Raw genomic sequence first — 19,911 nt, 5'->3', positions numbered from 1 at the left:
TTCAGGCCACCGGCTCGCTTCTCATCCAGGACCCAGCCCGCCCCGGGGCTGCCCGCTGTCCCGCCTGCGGCCTGGCGCGAAGTCTCCCCAGGCCTGTGTCTTCCGTGCCGCCACTGCCGCCCCGCCTCGCGAGGGAGGGTGCACGGAGAGCTCCATGGTGTTCTCTAACCCTCCTCGAGGTCAGCGATCCCGCGGGAATGGAAACCGTCGTCCGCACCTGGGATCAGGCTTCAGAATAGCCACCCCTAGACAAAGGACTCCCTGCCCCCCCACCGTCACCCGCCATTGCTGAGAAAAACGGGTTGAGGAGAGGTGCTCGCGGGGCTCGCAGCGCCACCTGCTGCTCCGGAAGTCTCCCTGCAGCGCCCACCCCGCGCCCCAGCCAAGCCTTTAGGGATCCCGGTAAGGCAAAGAGCGTTTTCTTAGAAGGGTGATTTTCCATTTTTTTAAAAAAACCAGGGCCCAGCTTCCAAAGAAATCCAAACATAAATGCTTTACAATCATAGCACGATGAATCCCTAAGCAAGCACTGGTTTATAATAAAGTTGAACAATGAAGGTTTTTATTTACATTTGGAATAGTTAATACTGTACATGGTTTAAAAATCAGAAATATAAAAAGATATACAGTGAAAAGTGTTCTGAAGGAAAAACAAATTTTCCGTTCTTGTCTTACATCTGACCAGTTCCTCTCTCCCTCCGTAGCGACAGGTTCCTGTTTTTTATTGTATCTAATTTGGAATGCCTGTTGTGATAGCCATCTGCAGTCTTGTACCAGCTTTACTAAACAATTTACTTCCATAGTCAGTACTGAGAAAACCTTGACAAAGATTTGTGACAAATGGTGGCATTTTAAAGCCACTAGCCTTATCAAGCTACTCTTCAGCTGGATAGTGACCTACTAAAGCTTATTTCTGAGGCCTTCTCGAAACAATGTAACCCAGTGGCACAAGCCAATGTTTTGCAGTTGAAATAAAATTTGGTTTATGACACACTTGAGTGTATGTGTGAATTCTTTTTTTTTTTTTTTTTTTTTTAACTCTTGTGGCCAAGTTTCATGACATGTGAGATCTTAGTTCCCCAACCAGGGATCCAACCCGCGCCCCCCTGCTTTGGAAGTGTGGAATCTTAACCACTGGACCGCCAGGGAAGTCCCAGGGCATGTGTGAATTTTTTTTAAATTAGTATTCTTAGGCTATTGTTGTTAAAATATATTAAATATAATTATTAAACACTTTTCAAGACACTGTAGCTCAGATTGAAAGACACTCACCTTGGAAGTGTGCACGAAAAACAAACAGATTGAGTGCGTGGGAGTATTATTTTACAGAAGCACTTTGGCTGATCCCTCACATAAAGATAATTGTGCGCCCCACAGTCCTAAAAGAATCAGACACAAACGCTAACAGGTAACGGGAATGAGTGAAGCAGGCCGAGTGTAAGAAAACACCAGCTCAGCAGGATGGTGCAGGGCAACTGACACTAGTGTCAGGGAAGCAGTAGGGGGTGGTGGTGACTGTGACAGAATGAAGAGTGATGCCGCATCTAAGGAGAGCCATGGCTACTCAGCTCCGACGGTGTTGCAGTGCCAAATGCAGGGCTACTGTCGTGAGAGCTTCTGATTTTTCCAAGAAAAGCCAGAAATCAGAATTTTGTGTGAAATCCTCGGAATTTTACATGTTGGCAAGTTGGGTGAAATGGGTGAAGGGGGTGGAAAGGTACAAACTTCCATTTATAGGATAAATCAGTCCTGGGGATGAATGTACAGCATGACGACTTACAGTTGTATATTGGAAAGTTGCTAAGAGAGTAAATTTTAAAAGTTCTGATCACAAGAAAAAATTGTAACTTGGTGTAGTGACGGATGTTAACTAAACTTAGGGTGATAAGCAGTTCACAGCATACATATAGACCAAATCATTAGGCTGTACACCTAAAACAAATACAATGTTATATGTCAATTGTATCTCAAAAAAAATGTTGGCAACTAATTCTAAATGTTTTAAAGCAGAGAGGTGGCCAGTTTGCCATCTCTGCTCTTCAAAAAGAAGACATTCTCTATGGAAGGACGATTCTTCTCTGGCTGGGACGCTGAGCTTGTAATTGCCACAGTCTCATCTGAGCCCCATGGGAGCCCTCTGAAAGGTCCCTCTCTTCTTGGATATTCTGCTGTCCCAGGCCTCTGGCTTCTCCCTCTGCATTCCATTCTGCACTCTTTAGTCAGAGCAATCTTTTTCAAAATTCAACTCTGACCACGGCCTCTGCTCCTTGAAACCCCGAGTCCCCATCTTGGGCTCTATTCTTCTGCTTTGTTCTTCCCTGTTTCCGTGCACAGGCTTCTTCTCACTCCCCGTTCTCCCTGTGGGAGTGCAATGCCTCGGATTGCTATGGACAAGGTGGTGGCCCTAAAATGTACCCCTGCAGCCCTGCCCTCTCTCCAGAGCATCAGACTCACACACCTACCAGGCATCTCTGCTTGACGCTCCTTAATTCAACGACCTCAAAGCTGCATACATTGAGGCCCCACCCCCCACCCCCGCTGCATGTGTGTGTCCTGCCTTGATCCCAGTGTGATGAAGGGCATCCATCAGCTACTGAAGCAGGGCCCCCAGGGAGAGGGTGGGTAGAGGGCACCATTGACTGTTCTGTCCCCCCCACCTGGTCTGCACCAGATATGGTCCTCCCTAATCTCTCTCACACCAGCCCAGCCTTCCATCTCACTCCATCACCCGCTATTCATCTCCCCCTCTTCTTTCCTGGCTGCAACAGTTCCCAACAGCCTTGACTTCCTGCTCACCATGGCACAATTCTCCAGGCCATTCTTCACAGCTAGCCTGGAGCACTACCCAAAACAAGGAAGGCAGGGACTGTCTCCTCCAAGCTTCTCCAGGACTTTCATCCAACCCTGCTTCCCCTCCATCTTTATGTCCCACCCCTCTGCCCTGTGTGCCACACTCTGGCCATCCTGAACTGCTCCGATTCCCAAAAAGGCTGTGCGGGCATGGTACCTTGTCTCTGACCTCAGTACCTGCTCTCTGCTCTGTCTTCAAGGCCTCTCCCCCTCATCCCCAGCACCTCCTCCAGGAAGCCTTCCTTGACCACCCCACCATGTGTCCCGTTACAGCCTTTACCCACACAGCTATAATCATGTCTTCTTGCCTATGTCCCAACTGGACAAGGAACTACTCAAGGGCACAGCCACATCTTATTCATCTCCGTGTCCCCTAGAGTAACTAGTACAGGGTCAGGCACATAGCTGGTGCTCAATAAATATTTGTTGGATGAATGGATCAGCACAGGGTCAGTTAGTTATTGGCACAAGGCTAGAACTCAGACCAGTGTCTCAGAAACCCCTGCCCTCTCCAAGACTCTAAAATGTGCTCTTTTTAGAGGACACTTAGGACACAGTAAAACCACAGAAAGAATTCTTACCCAGTGCTCTGTTCATAAACAACTATCTCCCTCCAAATACAGGAATAACACAAAAGATCTCAAAACCCAAACGAGGTCAGCTGTGGGCTCACACAGTTACGCACTAGGCGGGGACCTCTGTCAGGGTGACGGGAGGAAACCGTGACCCTGATTTTTCTTTGCGGATGTGCCCACCTTGAGCAGGATTCAGTCCGAAGCTTCGCCGAAGCACCTCCCTGGCCCGCGCGGCGCCCTCTAGTGGTCACAGCGTTCCACAGAAGGCAGAGCTCATGGGAAGGGGCGAGCGCTCTATGACCACCCACCTCTACCCACCCCCATCCCCTCAACCCGCGAGCCTTCTGGCATTTGAATCCTGGGTCTTAGGAGGGCTCGGTCTCCTGTCAAGGACTGGGCTCGACTGCTTTTTGAGCTGCACAGTGATAAGGTGGAAAGGGCGGTGTCGGTGCCAGGACACCAGGGATCAAATCCCTGTTGCACAGCAGCCCTGGGGTCACCTGAGCCCTGCTGTAGAGGGGGCTGGTCCACCTACCTGGCGCAGCTTGTGAGGGGAGGTGCTCTAATCAAGGGCTTGGCATAGAACAGCGCGGAATAAAACTGGCCACGAGGCTAGTGGTTGCTTCCTGTACAGCACGCCGGCCACGTGCTTTCAGAGTAAAAGCGTTTATTCAGGGAGCAGAAACGTGAAACGCAGACGGTGACTCGGGCCTCCCGTAGGTATGTGCTTGGTTGGAGGGAAACGCCCAGCTGGGGCTGTAATTGTTTTGGATGGACTGAGGCACGAAAGAACCCGGGAAGCCATCGGAGACGCTGGCCTCTCTTCCCGCTAAGGACAGGGTCCAGGAGGGCAACGCCTATCATGGGCAACCGGAAGTCTGCCCTCGATGAAGTGATGCTGGAAGCCACTGTTCCCTCGCTGGGGGAGGGGTGGCTGGGGGCGGGGGGCGGGTCTATGATGACCAACCAGCTCTGGGCAAGTGGCCAGGGGTGGGAGGAGCCACAATGAACCCTCAAGCGAGACCTCCTGCACTCTGGCTGTCCTATCTAGTGGCTACTAGACCCAGGTGGCCACTTGAAATGTGGCTAGTGCAACCCAGGAACTGATTTTAAATTAAAATTGTATTTTATTGACATTTGAAGACTGGTACCCAATTCAGTCATTGGAAAACTTTTTAAGTATCTTTGGAACAATTGAGGATGTGAATATATTTTTTCAACTATAAATTTAATGAACTCTAAATACAGATTAAGTATATTGGATAAAAATTTAATTTCTGAATTGGCTGTAAGTGTAAAGTTCTCACAGGGTTTCAGAGACGCAAAATGCCTCATTAAAGTTTTTTTTATATTTACAGTTGAAATGATACTATTTTGGACATACTGGGCTAAATAAAATGTTCATAAAATTAATTTCACCTGTTTCTTTTGATTTTTTTTTTTTCTAATGTGGATACTAGAAAATTTAAAGCTACCTATGTGCCTGGTAGGTTCTTCTGAGACAGGGCTGGTCTAGACTCACCCCGAGGTCTCAGTCCCTCTGCCCTCCTATTCAGGCCTGGCCCCTTGGCCTGCTTCACCATCATGGCTGCTCTTTGCTGGTGGCACGTACGGGGCCAGACCAGATCAGGGGGCAGAATCTGAAAGTGAGACCCACCCCTGTCAGGGATCAAGGGGCTGTTCTGGAGAGGGCTATGCACCTGGGACGGGGGAGGGGAGGGATGTCAGAGTGAAGGCATTCTGGGGTTAGGGTGATGATCTGAGGCAACACCCTGCTCTGAGAAGACCTTGTTAAACAGTGAGGGAGAGAAAGAACTCATGTGACAAGACAGAGACCGAGTTTCTGCAGCCAGGACTCATTCTGAGGGCTTGGCTCCAAGGACTAAGCTAAGCGCCTAATTACTCCATGTAAGTGCAGAGCAGGACAGCAACAAGCATGACTTGAGACTGAACATCTGCATTTCTGCCTGAGGGTCTCTGAAATTCACTGTCTGCACTTCAGCAGGAACCCTGGCTGGAGCTGAGCAGCGCAGGGAGGAAGCCAGACAAGATTCTCTCTTTTGCCAGAGCCCTGGACCCACAGCAGCCCTAGCGCCCAGTCGCACACCATGGTCCCTTGGAGTCGAATTCCAAGATCCCTGTGAACCACAGCATGGCCCAGTGGGGTAGTGTCTGTTTCTCCTCCGTATTAGGCAGCCTCAAATAAAAGGCAACCAGAGGGCTCTGGCCCAGGGGCCAAAGGCATCAGAGGGATACGTGTGGGGTCCTGGGCGTCACACCTGCCCTCTCCATTTCCCCTTGAACTTTCCACGTGTCAGCATGTGGCAGGCTGCCCAGGCCAACTTCCTCGTCTGTCCCAATCCTTGATCCACTTACACACAAAACCAGGTCAGAAGGGGGTCATCTGGGTACAAAATAACCGGCTCCTCTACTGTGCTGGCTATGTTTGCCACCCAAACAGGACAAAGTGCAGCCTCCTGACCACCCAAACAGGACAAAGTGCAGCCTCCTGACCACCCAAACAGGACAAAGTGCAGCCTCCTGACCACCCAAACAGGACAAAGTGCAGCCTCCTGACCACAGGGGCAGCCCTGCAGCACGGATCTGCTACACTTTGAAGTACAGACTGCTTTCAGGTTCACGTGGCCACTGTCAACCTTCCCCAGGGAGGTGGGGTCCTAGGTGGTCTGCCCCCGGTAAGAGGGGCTTGTTTAGACCACAGGTGGAGGGGCCTCAGCCCTTGACCCCTTTGCAGCTTTGCCTTAAACTTTGGTTTGATAACCAAGGGATTCTTGTGCAGAAGGTCTCGTAAACAAATATTTTGAGAGGAAACTGTGACGCACGTAGTGTAAAGGGTTCTCTGAGACTCCATTAAGGCCATTTTATCTCGTTAGACATTCACGTGTGCAGACACACACCCTAATAAACACCAAGTTAAATGCTATCTCTTAAAAAAAAACCCTCTTTTTAAATATCTACTTACACTTTCCAGCTACATGTTTTCCAATCCCAGCCAATAGGGTTGTGGAGATGTCACCCAGGGCAGGACTGAGGGACTTTAGGCCAGACGATTCCATTTATTATCCATGGAATTCCATTCCATCTGCCATTTAACCAGATGCCTTGCTCCCAAGGGTCCCTTCAAGGAACACTTTTATGAGAATAAAGATCCATTCCGTTTCCAATTAGCCGGCAATTAGGTACTGTTTGGTTTTATTAGATATTAGGAATTATTGATTCAAGTCAGAAGTAACACAACCACTGCCATATTAGAAAGATTAGCACCGAAGGGCCCACACGGGGACCTGACTGGAGGCCCCTCACCGATGGCTCCTGGTACCACTGACCTAATTCTGCCCTCAGACAGGCCCACCCCAACCTTTGTGCCTTGTAAAGGGTCCCTAGAGGAGAGACCCACTGCCAAAGCCATCCCTTCTGCTACCTAGCTCTTCTGTCTGCTAGAAGACGGCAACAACATTTCCAGAAAGGATGGGGCGTATCTTAGCCATTCTCAAGGAAGCAAAGATGGGTATTTGGGAGGCAGAACCCAAATCTCAGTAAAGAAAGACCTTCTCTCTTCAACTATTCACAGCAAATACTGAAGGTAACGAAAAAATAATGAGTAAACCACCCTTTATACCAGAGGCTTGCAAACTCACTTGCCCACCTGGACCAGGACCAGGCAATGGCATATTCAGATGAAGAGAAGCAGAGGAGTGGCAGAGGTGGGCGGGAGGGATGCAGGACACTGGAGAGGACAACATGCCCCATCCTTCACCCAGAAAACCAGCTTTTTTACATGCAATCTCCCAAGTTTCAAATGTTGGCAACAAATACAGAAGATTTTTAAACACAGCAGAGGCTACTGTCATGTGACTTCTGCCTTAGACAATTTCCTAACTTAAAAAAAGCTCCCGCCCCCCCCATCAAATAACAAAACTTCAACCAAATTATTACAAAGAAATGAACAGAGAAATAGAAAAATATAGCAGCTTCAAAAATACCAGTCTTGGGGCTTCCCTGGTGGTGCAGTGGTTAAGAATCCGCCTGCCAACGCAGGGGACACAGGTTCGATCACTGGTCTGGGAAGATCCCACATGCCGCGGAGCAACTAAGCCCAGGTGTCACAGCTACTGAGCCTGCGCTCTAGAGCCCACAAGCCACAACTACTGAAGCCCGCGTGCCTAGAGCCCGTGCTCTGCAATGAGAAGCCCACGCACTGCAACGAAGAGCAGCCCCCGCTTGTGGCAACTAGAGAAAGCCCGCGCGCAGCAACGAAGACCCAATGCAGCCAAAAATAAATAAATAAAACAAATAAATTTATTAAAAAAAATACCAGTCTCCCCATTTTATCTTATTTTTTAACGTTTTCATCTTTAATGAAATGACTTTGGAAATAACACTCATTTCCATGAAACCAATACTACTGTTTTTCGAGTCACAGTAAGATCCACAGAATTATATCTGTAATTAATATGAATGCCAACATTTCAAGCAGTAATTTCTGTTATATGGCAAACAAAATCAAGAAAGCAACCGTCAAACAAGAGACCCATAGCTTCAGACAAGTCAAATCCCAGGATAGCGTGTGAGAACAGTTGCTGCTTCAGCGAAGGGTTTCTGGCGAAACCAATGATGAGGCTGCCAAAGGCTGTTCCCATAACAGCACCAGAATCAGCCACTCCTAGTGCTGCAGCACCTGCACCAATAAAATTGGCTGTAGTATCAATGTCTCTGCTGATTGCACTGGTCTAAAACTCCCTTTGGATTAACTGAGACACACCATTCTGGGCCCCATTAAGTACTGAAGAGCCCTCTCCAGCCCTAGCCTCTGGTCGAGATAACACTGAGGCAGAAATTGGTCTGTATGCAATTCTGGATCCAACTCGGATCAGAGCAGGGTGCAGGCGAGCTTGCGCAGGCGCACATCTTGCACTCTTCAGGGCAGCTGGAGGACTTGGTTGACAGGCAACGTGGGCTCCTCTCCTGCTTCCTCTCTTCCCGGGAGGTGGCCGTGGCCGTGGTGGTAGAGGTCCAAGGAATGGGGCTCCCCATTTTAAAACAAAGTCAACAGCAATTCATTTTGTGTAGGAGGAAGTCAGCTGTATCCTTCCTGTCATCCTACCTGCCCTCACACTCCTATGGAGTGTGGCTCCCTATTATAGAGAATATGGACCTATGGACCAGGCTCCCTATTATAGAGAATAAATTGAGGCATAGAGCAGGGAGGGCCCCTCCTTAGCATCAAAGAGCTCCTCGGCCACAGAAGGTTTCCCATTCCCCATTTGGTCGCCATCACAGCAAGAACTGAAATAACTAATACAAGTTACGTAGCATCTTGCAGAGTGCTGGGCACAACTGCACGTCTGCTGAGTGAATCATGCGTGAATGAATGAATTTAGCTGCTTCCCTTAGACAGTGCTTTCTACTTGGGAAAATCAGGAGCTGTGATTGCCATTCCAAAGACTGGATTTCTCCAGGGGCAGGTGAGAAAGACAAGGGAGTTAATACAGAGTTCCCTCTCTGAGTGAACAGTCAGATGGTCTTCCCGGCTTTTAAGGGAACATCATTGACCCTGACTGACTCATAAACAGAGAAAAAAGGATTGAGGAACTCGGCACCTCTGGGCTTCATCTGCTTTGACCTCGGGTTAGGACCTGAGATCGAGAACAGATCCTATGCTCTTGTAATCCATACCCCTAACTTTCCTTCTGTTTGGTGCTGTGGTTAGTCCCTAGCATCTTTATTCTCAAAGAACGCGGCACAGAAAGTTAATGTCAACATGAGGAAGAAACATGGTCCTTTCTTCTCAAGAATGTGCAAAGCTATTTATACCCTGGGCCTGCAGCACAGGGACCATACTGGCTCTGGCCCTAAAGGCCCCCAGGGTGGCAATGCATCTTTATTCTGCCTTGCCCTGGGAGCCAAAGCCCCAGGAAGCCCAACTCTCTCTGCTCTGGGGGACTCTTCCTAGAATTTGACAGGGAGGAGATTGTCTCATCTACAGTTTCTCAGAGTTGCCATGATTGGCATTTTGAATGGAACAATTTTGTGCTGCTGGAGATTGCCCTGCACATTGTGAGATGCCCACTAAATTCCAGGGCTGTCCCACAGTTGCAGTGACTCTCCCAGCACACCACACATGCACACACATGCACACACACACACACAAATTTCCAATACTGCCTGGAGCGGGTAGCCTGGCCCCTGGCTGAGAGCCACTAGGCTGGTAGCTCCCTCACGTGTTTGAGAAACAGAAGACCCAAAGGTTGAGTGACAGGTCCAAGGCTCCCCTCTCAGATCTGATGATTTCTAGTCCAGCTGCTCTTGAAATGATGGATACTCATGCAAACAATCATGGGATGTCACAGCACCGCAGAACCTCAAAGCAGATAGCCAGCTGTCTCAATGGCATAGAGAAACCACGGCACAGAGAGAAAAAATAACCCCACAGTGACCAGAGAGTGAGCAAATGCGAGGGGGGGGGGGCAGATTCCCGGAGGATACACTTTCTTAGGTCCTGCTTAGCTTAGTAAGTCCCGCTGCTTGGCTGGTAACAGGTCAATGCAACAGCCCCCTGGAAGGTGGGGTTTTGTAGCATCCCAAGGTCAACACGGAGGCAGGGTAGCTCAGTGAGAGCCAGCCCCCTGTCTGTAGGTTAGAGCCGGGGCAGCCACGGGTCCAGCCTTCATCTCAAGTCTCCGGCGGGCTCAGTGGGAGTGGAGGCAACTCTATCACAGGCTACTGAACCCTTTCTGGGATCCTCGCAATCTCCATTGGGATACACGACTGTCAGTGCCAGCTCCTCCTCAGGATCCTGGAAGTTACCTGGAACACAAGAGAAGGAATCACCCAATGAGAAGATAAAGCTTATGAGTGGGTAAGCTGGGAATGAAAGGGAAGGAGTTGGCCCCAGTGACTCTCTACTTTAAAAACACAACAAAATACGTAGCGAAAACCTTAAAAATGTACATACCCTTTGACCCAGCAATTCCACTTCTAGGATTTTATCCTAAGGAAATAATTAGGAATAATTAGTGGAACTGCTCCAGCCATCTTGCTACCAGCATACGGATGGAAACAGCACTGAGGACGGCCCAGCAAAGAGAAGGAAAAAACCTGGGTCCTTGAAAGTGTTGCTGGACCCCTAAATCAACCAGCCCTGAAACTGACTCCACCTCTAGACTGTCTTTTAGGTGAGATGATGAATTCCTCGTCTGCTTCTGCTAGTTTGAGTCATGGCTTCTTTACCTATAGCTGAGAGCATCCTAACTGATTCAATATCTGACAAACGGATTGGCTGAGTAAACTGTGGCTCAGTCACATTATGGGATTCAGGCATTAAAAATGACGTACAGGGCTTCCCTGGTGGAGAAGCGGTTAAGAATCCGCTTGCCAATGCAGGGGACATGGGTTTGATCCCTGGTCTAGGAAGGTCCCACATGCCGTGGAGCAACTAAGCCCGTGGGCCACAACTGCTGAGCCTGCGCTCTAGAGACCGCAAGCCACAACTACTGAAGCCCACGTGCCGAGAGTCCATGCTCCGCAACAAGAGAAGCCACCACAATGAGAAGCCCGTGCACCGCAACGAAGACCCAAGGTAGCCAAAAATAAATAAATAAAAATGATGTATAAAATTCCATAGGACTGAATGCACACACACACACACACACACACACACACACACACACATACACAAGTAAAATTCAGGAAATCTGAGTAAGGTCTGTGGATTGTTTCAATGTCAACACCCAGGCTATGATATTATCCTATAGTTTTGCGACATGTACATGGGGGAAAACTGGGCAAGATGTACACAGGATCTCTTAATGTGATTTCTTACAATTGTGTAATTGTGTAATCACATGCAATTAATTGTGTAAGATTAATTGCACGTGAATCTACGATCACCTCAAAAAAAAAAGATGAAAGATGTTGACATATAATTATCGCTGTGGAATACTGCACAATCACAGTATGCTATTGATAAAGAAAGCAGATTCTAAAACAGTGTATGTAAATGTATGTATGTATAATCTGCTATTTATTATGTATATTATAAATGTTTATGTATAGCCTGCACACGCAATTTGCATTTAATACATTCACTTCTACATGAGACTAAACAATTTGGTATATGCTACAGAGAGAGGTGATCAAAGAGTTACATAAAGTTGTTTATGGGGACTTCCCTGGTGACACAGTGGTTAGTAATCTGCCTGTCAATGCAGGGGACACAGGTTCGAGCCCTGGTCCGGGATGATGCCACATGCCGCGGAGCAACTAAGCCCCTGAGTCACAGCTACTGAGCTTGTGGTCACAACTACTGAAGCCCACGTGCCCTAGAGCTTGAGCTCTGAAACAAGAAAAGCCACCGCAATGAGAAGCCTGAGCACTGCAATGAGGAGTAGCCCCTGCCTGACGCTACTAGAGAAAGCCCAAGCGCAGCAAAGAAGACCCAACGCAGCCAAAAAAAAGAAAAAAAAATGTTTATGATTCCTTTGCTTTTTTTCCCCTTTAGTTTCCAGATACATCCAAAATGATGATGGAGAGGTTGACGTTAACATTTTTGCAGTTAAATATATTAAAATGTGATGTATTTTGCAGATGATTTATATATTATATAGAAGTGAATTTATTAATATTTAAGTAGTACAAGGCAATATAAATAGATAGCTAGATGGACAGACAGACAGAATGGTCTACCTAAATTATAGTTGACTCGGAGTGGGGGAATTAAATGAATGATTTTTAATATTTGTGTTTCTTCTTTTGTATTTTTTGAGCTTTCAATTGTGTAGACAGAATTCTAAGACAGCCCCCAAGATTCCCATTCCTTGGTGTACTTATCCTGCATAATCCCCTCCTCTGAGTGTGGGTGGGGCCTGTGATTCTGATGAGATGGTCATGCCATAGATCTGGGTATGTGACGAAGGTGATGGGGAGTCACTCCTGTGATTGGGAGTCACTCCTGTGATTATGTTATGTTATAGGAGACTGGAGATTCTCCTCAGGATGGAAGGAGCAGCTGCTGTGTATTGAGGGAGCCTGGGAGAGGAGACAGCTTCAGGGCCTCTTGGAGGTGACAGCCAGCAAGGTGGGGACCTCAGTGCTCCAGCAGGGTGCAGTCCCCCCCTAGGTGGGCTCTGCCTCTGGTCTCTCGCTGCTCCTGCAGTCCAGTCACTTCGCTATACACCCTAATCAGCGCACACCCCTGCTCAGAAGTCGCCAGGGTTCCCTATTCCTGACAGACTTGGGTCCAGGGCCCTGATGTGACTCCAACTCTCCTCTTCAGCCTTGGCCCTCACCAGTCTCATTCTGCACCTCACCCCCAGGACACTCTTTTCTGAGCTTGACATCATGCTGTCAAGCCTTTGTTCATGGTGTTCCCTCTCCAAATCTTCCCATTTCTAAGAAAATCCCCCAACCTCCAGCTCAAAAGTCACTTGTTAAACTCCCTGGATCCTCAGGGGAGACAATGCGTTTGGCTCCAGGTGCCCCATCACCTACGTCTGGCAACTGTCTTCCAGCCCCGCCCACAACCCCTTCCCTAGTCAGAGACTCCTGGGGCGAGAGCCCCGATGACCCAGCCTGAGTGCCGGCTGCCTGGGGGTCAAGGCACCTCACGTTGCTCATCCCCACGTCCCGCACAAGGCAACGTCTTCGCCAATGGTGGGCCACTCCATCCCTATGGTCCACTGTGTGCACGTGACCTTAACCCCAGGCCCCCCTCAGGGTCCAGGAAGCCAGGAAGGCGACACACTCACCCTGAGCTGGGTCACTGGGGGAAGTGGCATCTGGGTCCTTCCCCCGGCTCCAGGGACCCCAGGAAAAGCATGCCAGCAGTCCTGGGAGGCCGGGTCTCTCCCACGCTCCTTCTGCTAGAAAGAACACAAGGTCCAAGAGGCAGTGGGGTCAGATGGGGCATGACACGACTGAGAGACTTTCTGTTCAGCCACCCAAGAGCTTCAACTGTCAACTGCCCTAGTTTTAACTGCCTGATTAAAAAAGAAAGATTCTGATTTGCAAAAGGGGGTAGGTTTTTGAGCTTTAAAAAAAAAAACCAAAAAGAAAGACTGCTTTTATATACCTATTACCTAATTTCATCTTTGCAAAAACTCTATGTAGGTACCATGTTGGAGAAACTACAGTAACAAAAATGACATGAAATTAATTACAATTACATAGCACCAAAGAAAAAACTCAAGAAGCAGTAATTGCCCCCCTACCCCCGGATTTGTAGTTCAAACTATTTTTTAAATTTTATTGAAGTTTAGTTGATTTACGATGTTGTGTTAATTTCGGCTGTACAGCAAAGTCACTCAGTCATACATATATATACTTTTTTCATATTCTTTTCCATTCTGGTTTTTCACAGGATACTGAATATAGTTCCCTGTGCTATACAGTAGGACCTTGGTGTTTATCCATCCTATATACAGTAGCTTGCATCTGCTAATTCCAAACTCCCAATCCTTCCCTCCCCCACCCCTCCTCCTCCTTGGCAACCATAAGTCTGTTCTCTATGTCTGAGAGTTTGTTTCTGTTTTGTAGGTATGTTCATTTGTGTCGCATTTAGGATTCCACATATAAGTGATAACATATGGTATTTGTCTTTCTCTTTCTGACTTACTTCACTTAGTATGATAATCTCTAGTTGCATCCATGTTGCTGCAAATGGCATTATTTCATTCTTTTTATGGCTGAGTAATATTCCATTTTGTGTATATATATATATATATATATATATATATATACACACATACACACACACAATGTGATATATATATATCACATCTTTATCCATTCATCTATCAATGGACATTTAGGTTGTTTCCATGTCTTGGCTATTGTACATAGTGCTGCTATCAACATAGAGGTGCGTGTATCTTTTCGAATTATAGTTTTGTCTGGGTATATGCCCAGGAGTGGAATTGCTGGATCATAGGGCGACTCTATTTTTATTTTTTTGAGGAACTCCATACTGTTTTCCATAATCGCTGCACCAATTTACATTCCCACCAACAGTACAGAGGGCTCCCTTTTCTCCATACCCTCTCCAACATTTATTATTTGTAGACTTTTTTGCGGGGGGGCCACGCAGCATGTGGGATCTTAGTTCCCCTACCAGGGTTCAAACCCGCGCCCCCTGCATTGGAAGTGAGGCATCTTAACCACTGGACTGCCAGGGAAGTCCCTATTATTTGTAGATTTTTTAATGATGGCCATTCAACTATTCTTGAAATGGCCATCAAACTATTTCTTAATAGAAATAGAATTAATCTTTTTTGATAATCACACACAAAACAATTACATGTCGATTCGAGTTTCCTTATTATAGTACCACCTCAGTTATCTGGGGATTTACTTGAGATCCCTAACCATCTGGAATAAGGTCAACTGGAACAAAGTTTTAAAAAAGGACTCCGGAGAGCCAAGACACAGAAAATCCTTTCTCATAATTCTTCACTTGGGGCCAATTTACTCTTAATCTGTACCCAATTCTAAAAAGATTGGGTCCTTGTTTTTCAACCAAAATGCATCTGAATTAAGCATAAACTGGGTAAAAGAGCACTACCAAGAGGCAGGCAACCTACAAGTATAAGAATAGGCATCAGACAGTGAGAAAGAGACTGGAAAGCTCCGCAAGCACTAGCAAAACCTCAGGAGCATGAATCCATGGTGCAACCCACCGCAAAAGCCTGGAAGAAATTACTGGACAATGAGTTATAATTACACCCGTGACCTTTAGTCATTAACGAAAGGTTTCATGTTCAGTATGTTTTGATAAAAGTACAATCGACTTTAACACAATATATAGAATGATTCCCTTGCAAAATGTTAAAAATTTGAAATGTTAGTGTTTAAAAAGAGGCAAGGATTCTGCATGCCAAGCAGGGTGTCAGGAAATGGGAATACAGTGGTGATTAAACTCACAAGGGAAAGTGACAAAACCATGCAGAAGCAGGCTCGGGTTTCATTTGTGAACTTGCAAATGAGAGTGGGCGGGTCAGGGAGGGCTTTCTGGAGGAGGAAGTCCAGTTCTGAATGGTGAGATGGGATTGGTCAGGAAAAGGAGGATGGAAGAAAAGGCTTTTCTCTCTGAGGCAACTGCAATGTAAAAAAAGTTTAGGAGCCCAGAGCAAGCTTGGCTCTGGGGAATTAAAAGTTGTTCCCTGGGGGTGGGGGATGGGGGGGTGGTGGGATGAACTGGTAGATTGGGACTGACATGTACACACTAATATGTATAAAATGGATAACTAATAAGAACCTGCTGTATAAAATAATAAATAAAATAAAATTCAAAAAAAAAAAGTTGTTCCCTGGGAATAAGAGATGTCTAAGAGACAAAGGGCTCAGAGAATTTCTAGGCACAGGCTCATTAGGGGACAGAAAATTTTCCCCATGGGGCCAGGTCAGCAAAGGTGCTGGCAGCAACAACCCGAATGACAGTCCACCTCAGGACGTTCTCCATGTCTTTCAGAATGCTGGTCCTTGTGTTTCAAATTTAGCTGGCTTCCTCACAGACTCAACAGAAGAGTTGCGGGAAGGGGAGGAGAAGGTTAGGGCAGGCTCCACAGCTGAGATGAATGGTCTTCACCTAGGCAGGCCACGCTGGCAGGTAAGTCTGTGACATTTGCGACATCAGAGGTACCAGGTCTCCTTGCAGGAAAAGCCCCACCCCCGACCCCTGTAAGTCTGGCATCACCCAGTTGCTGAGTTAACACACCAATGCCCAGGGAGGCGGAACACAGCCTCTGTCGTCATTAACTCTTTAGCAAGAAGGTTGGCAGAGGCTGGAAAGCTTGGAGGGCGGCAGGTGATGGAGAGGAGTGGGGGGAAGGAAGCTAGAAGCTAGAAGCTAAATCACTCCGGCTTTTCACCGCTTTGCCAGATCCAGCTGTACTTAACATCCATATTTTAATCTCGGGGCACTGGAAACCTTCTGTAAAACCCTGTGTATCCGGATGGACGAGATTCTGACCCTTTTGCTGATGGCAGCAGTCACTGGGGCTGGGAGAAGACCCGTACTCCCCTCCCCACACTTCAGGAGAGTGGGGAGGGAAGCGAGGGAGACACTGCACTGGGTAGCCAAGAAGGACTGGTAAACTCTAGGCCCTCAGTCCCTCACATCCTTTCTCCCCTCACCTCCAAGTCCCCGGCATTTATTCCTTGCCTTCTTTTGACCCCGCGGCGTTTCACCGTCGCGTCTCTAGCGCATCCCTAGCTGTGAGCGTCCTAGAAGCTCCTGGCACCGGATATCCCCCTAGTCCCAATTTTGTCCTCCTCCCACCTTGAAACTGGTGCATCCCAAGGCTTTCCCGTCTCCTCCTCCCCTCCCCCCCCAATCCCAGATCTGTGCCCAGCTCAGTCCAGCCCTCTTTCCACCAACCTCCCCTGACTTCTGCTTGCCCCCTCGGCTTTCCTAAGCACTCAGAATCCCTTGCACTCAGGATCCACCCGGGACAGACTCGGCCCGTTGCCCAGGGCCCGCTCCGCCCTACCTGGGAGGCCTAGTGCTAGGCACCTCCTCTCTCCTGGCCTCAGTTTACCTCGGTGTACCATGAGGGGGGAGCTGGCCAAAAAAGCTGGCCTTCCCCCAGCCGCCGCCCGCCCACGCCGTCCGGGACCTAGAGCCCACTCACCTGGTCGCAAGCGCCCGGCGGCTTGCAGGGCCCTGCAGGCGGCCGCCTGAACAGTCAAGTTGGAAGCCGGGTGGCCGGGGCAGTAGGCAGCCGCCTGCACCGGGCCTCCAGCCTGGCGGCCGAATACCGTGCGCAGCAGCGCCTCCAGTAGCCGCAGCTCCGGAGCCACCGCGTCCTCGGGCTCCGCCTCGGCCACCAGCACCCCGACCAACGCCGCGCCGGGCCGCCGCCGGCTGCGCACGTCCCGCAGCATCTCCCGCAGGTGGCGCCGCGGCTCCCGGGCTGCCAGCGATGACGCGCGGCACAGCACGAAGACCAGCGGTGAGCGGATGGCGCGCGCCCGGGTCGCGGGCACCTTCTGCGCCCCCGGCGCCCCGGGCCCCGCGCCCTCGGCCGCCTCGCCGCCCGGCTTGCCCGCGGCTTGCTGGGGCGGGAACACCGCCCGGGCGAAGTCCCACAGCAGCGCGCGGCTCTGCTCGCGCTCCCACAGTTCTCCCACCAGCAACACCTGCCCGCAGCCGCCCGCCGCCTCCACCAGCGCCTGGAAGGGCTGCTCAGCCGCGCGCGCGGGCCGAGCAGCCAGCGCCTCCAGCTCGCGCTCCATGCTCGCCGCCTCCCGCCTTCTGCGGCCGCTGCTGCCCTGCCTGGCCAGCTGCCTGCCTCTCGAGGGGGCAGCGGCAGCGGCGGCGGCGGAGACGGCGGCGGCGGCGGCCGGGAGGACACGCCCCCGAGGGCTGCGCCCCGCCCGGCCCCCGGCCCGCGGGCCGGGATCGCCCAGCTCTAGCCGGCTGCTGGGCGGGAGCGGAGGCTCTCCCCCAGGCCTCTAATGGTGGCGCCTCCCGCAGTCCCTGCGGCAGACGCGGGGAAACTGAGCCGTTCATCCATCCATCCACCCATCCATCCATCCAACATTTATTGAACACCTACTAGGTGTACAGGACCCGAAGGTAGAGGAAGACAGAAAATTATCATGTGAGCAAATGGACCTTCACAAGCTAGATTGGTCTGAGGCCTGGAGCAGATAGATTTCTGAGTTCTCATGGTTCGGGGACAGGAAGTTTTGGAGGCCGGGCTGCCGGTGACTGCTGCTTTGAAGTGAAGTTGGCGGGTGGGGCAGGGCACCAGATAAGGGGGTAGTGAGGTGAGAAAAGAAGGGAAGCAGGGGTCTCTTCTGTTACTTCTGTCCTTGACTCACCTTTTGGGCCTTCAGCATTTAGAAAACGAATTGAGGGCTCATTGTTTCAACAAGTCCTCATGACCTGCAGGGCATTGTCCTCCGCACTGGGAAGTGGAGGCAGATCGTGTTGCTCTCTGTGGAACGGAAAGTCTAGGGGGGCAGATGTGGGGCACGGATGGTGTTCTGATCTATGTGTGCAGGAGGGGGACAAGAGGATGTCAGTAGGCCAGGTCAGAAGCAGGAATGCATTTCCTTTCATTCTACGGGTCTAAGTCAGCTTCGTCCGATAGAACATTCGGTGGTGATGGAAGTGTTTTGTATTATCTGTACTGTCCAATGCAGTAGCCACTAGACATATGTGCTATTATGGAGCACTTGAAATCTGGCTAGTGCAAGATTTAGATTTTATTTCATTTCAATTAAGTGTAAATAACTACATGAAGTGAGTGGCTAGGGCATTGGGCAGTGCTGGTCAACGCTCTTTACCTCTCCTCTATTACTCGGTATAGACCAAAGGCCCCTTTGGGTCAATAACTTGTTAATACTCAGCTCTCTCCTTCACCGTATAACCCACAATCTGCTCTTGTAGTTACTGTGTTTCCTGCCCCCTGTAATTATGTTGAAACATCTCCTCCTGGAGAGTTTGTATGTCCATTCAATAAAGCAAACCTTTTCTGAGCACCTCCTGTGTGCAAGCAGTGGGGATTCAAACATATCCAAGCAGCTCTGCCCTAAGTCTGATCATCCTACAGTGGTGTAGCCAATGTTGGGGGGAAGGACCCCATATCTTTGTTGTGGGCTTTGTTGTGCCTCTCTATACCATCTCTGCCCATGATGGATATCCAGGGGCTTGGGTGGGAAAAACACAAGATATGGAGCAAGAAGCCCTGGGCTGGAGTCAGGTTGGGTTCCAGCACCAGCTCAGTGATTCAGTCAACCTATCTGTGTTTAGGGAACATCTCTCTACCATGCACTGTGCTGGTGCTGGGAAGACAGCTGTGAACAGGCCAGGTTCCTTTGTGGAGCTGACGGTCTAGTGGAGGCTGGGAGAGAAAGACGAGAAACAAGTAAATTCATAAATAACAGCTTCAGACAGTGATTGGTGCAATGAAAGAAATAATGCAGGGCTGACACTATGGTAATGTGCTTGAGATGCTGGCCCATTCCCGTGCAACCCTGAAGATGCCACGGAAGCAAGAAGGAGGTTGAAGAGGACTGAGAAACAAACCTAAAAACTATGAGACGGGCCCTCCCCCACCCTACCTTCCTGGAGGCCGCAGGTGGTTGGGTTGTGGTGTGTGGGAGAGAAACAGAAGTCCTTTCCAGATGATCCTCATCTTCTAAAGTTAAAACAATATGTGTGTGTGTGTCTGTGTCCAGAAGAATATATTCAAAAAGTAGTCATACTCATCTCTAGATAGTAAGAATGACAGGTAATTTTTATTTTGTCCTTTTTGCTTATCTGTATTTTCTAACTATATAAAATAAATGGGATACCTTTGTTATAAGAAAACAATGAAAGCTATTAGTTTAATCAGATTTCTGGAAAGTATAAGCCAGGACAGATTTAATCAATAAATGAATTAAGATTCATTTCAGCTGCTAATGACACAGACTACAAATAACAGTGGCATAAACACAATGAAAGTTTATTTTTCTCTCT

At 49.0% G+C, this 19,911-nt stretch overlaps 1 protein-coding gene across 2 annotated transcripts; it reads right to left on the bottom strand.

The window, feature by feature from the left end:
* Positions 1–7,434: 7,434 nt before the first annotated feature.
* On the bottom strand, positions 7,435–17,802 carry LOC307188057 (uncharacterized protein C2orf72). 2 transcript variants are annotated; one of them, XM_079924773.1, is made up of 3 exons: positions 17,072–17,802; positions 13,193–13,303; positions 7,435–10,253 (listed from the first exon to the last, which is right to left on the bottom strand). In XM_079924773.1, exons 1-3 carry the CDS (start codon positions 17,673–17,675, stop codon positions 10,114–10,116), a joined length of 855 nt encoding a protein of 284 aa, XP_079780899.1. In that variant the 5' UTR covers positions 17,676–17,802; the 3' UTR covers positions 7,435–10,113. The 2 variants fall into 2 exon arrangements, with proteins under 2 accessions (XP_079780899.1, XP_079780898.1); XM_079924772.1 differs by having other exon boundaries at positions 7,436–10,253; positions 13,193–13,306; positions 17,072–17,800.
* Positions 17,803–19,911: the final 2,109 nt, after the last annotated feature.

The sequence above is a fragment of the Stenella coeruleoalba genome (assembly GCF_951394435.1).
Source record: "Stenella coeruleoalba genome assembly, chromosome: 6".
Lineage (NCBI taxonomy): Eukaryota > Metazoa > Chordata > Mammalia > Artiodactyla > Delphinidae > Stenella > Stenella coeruleoalba.
Note: the sequence above shows the minus strand (reverse complement) of the source record. Positions and strands in the feature narration are given on the sequence as shown.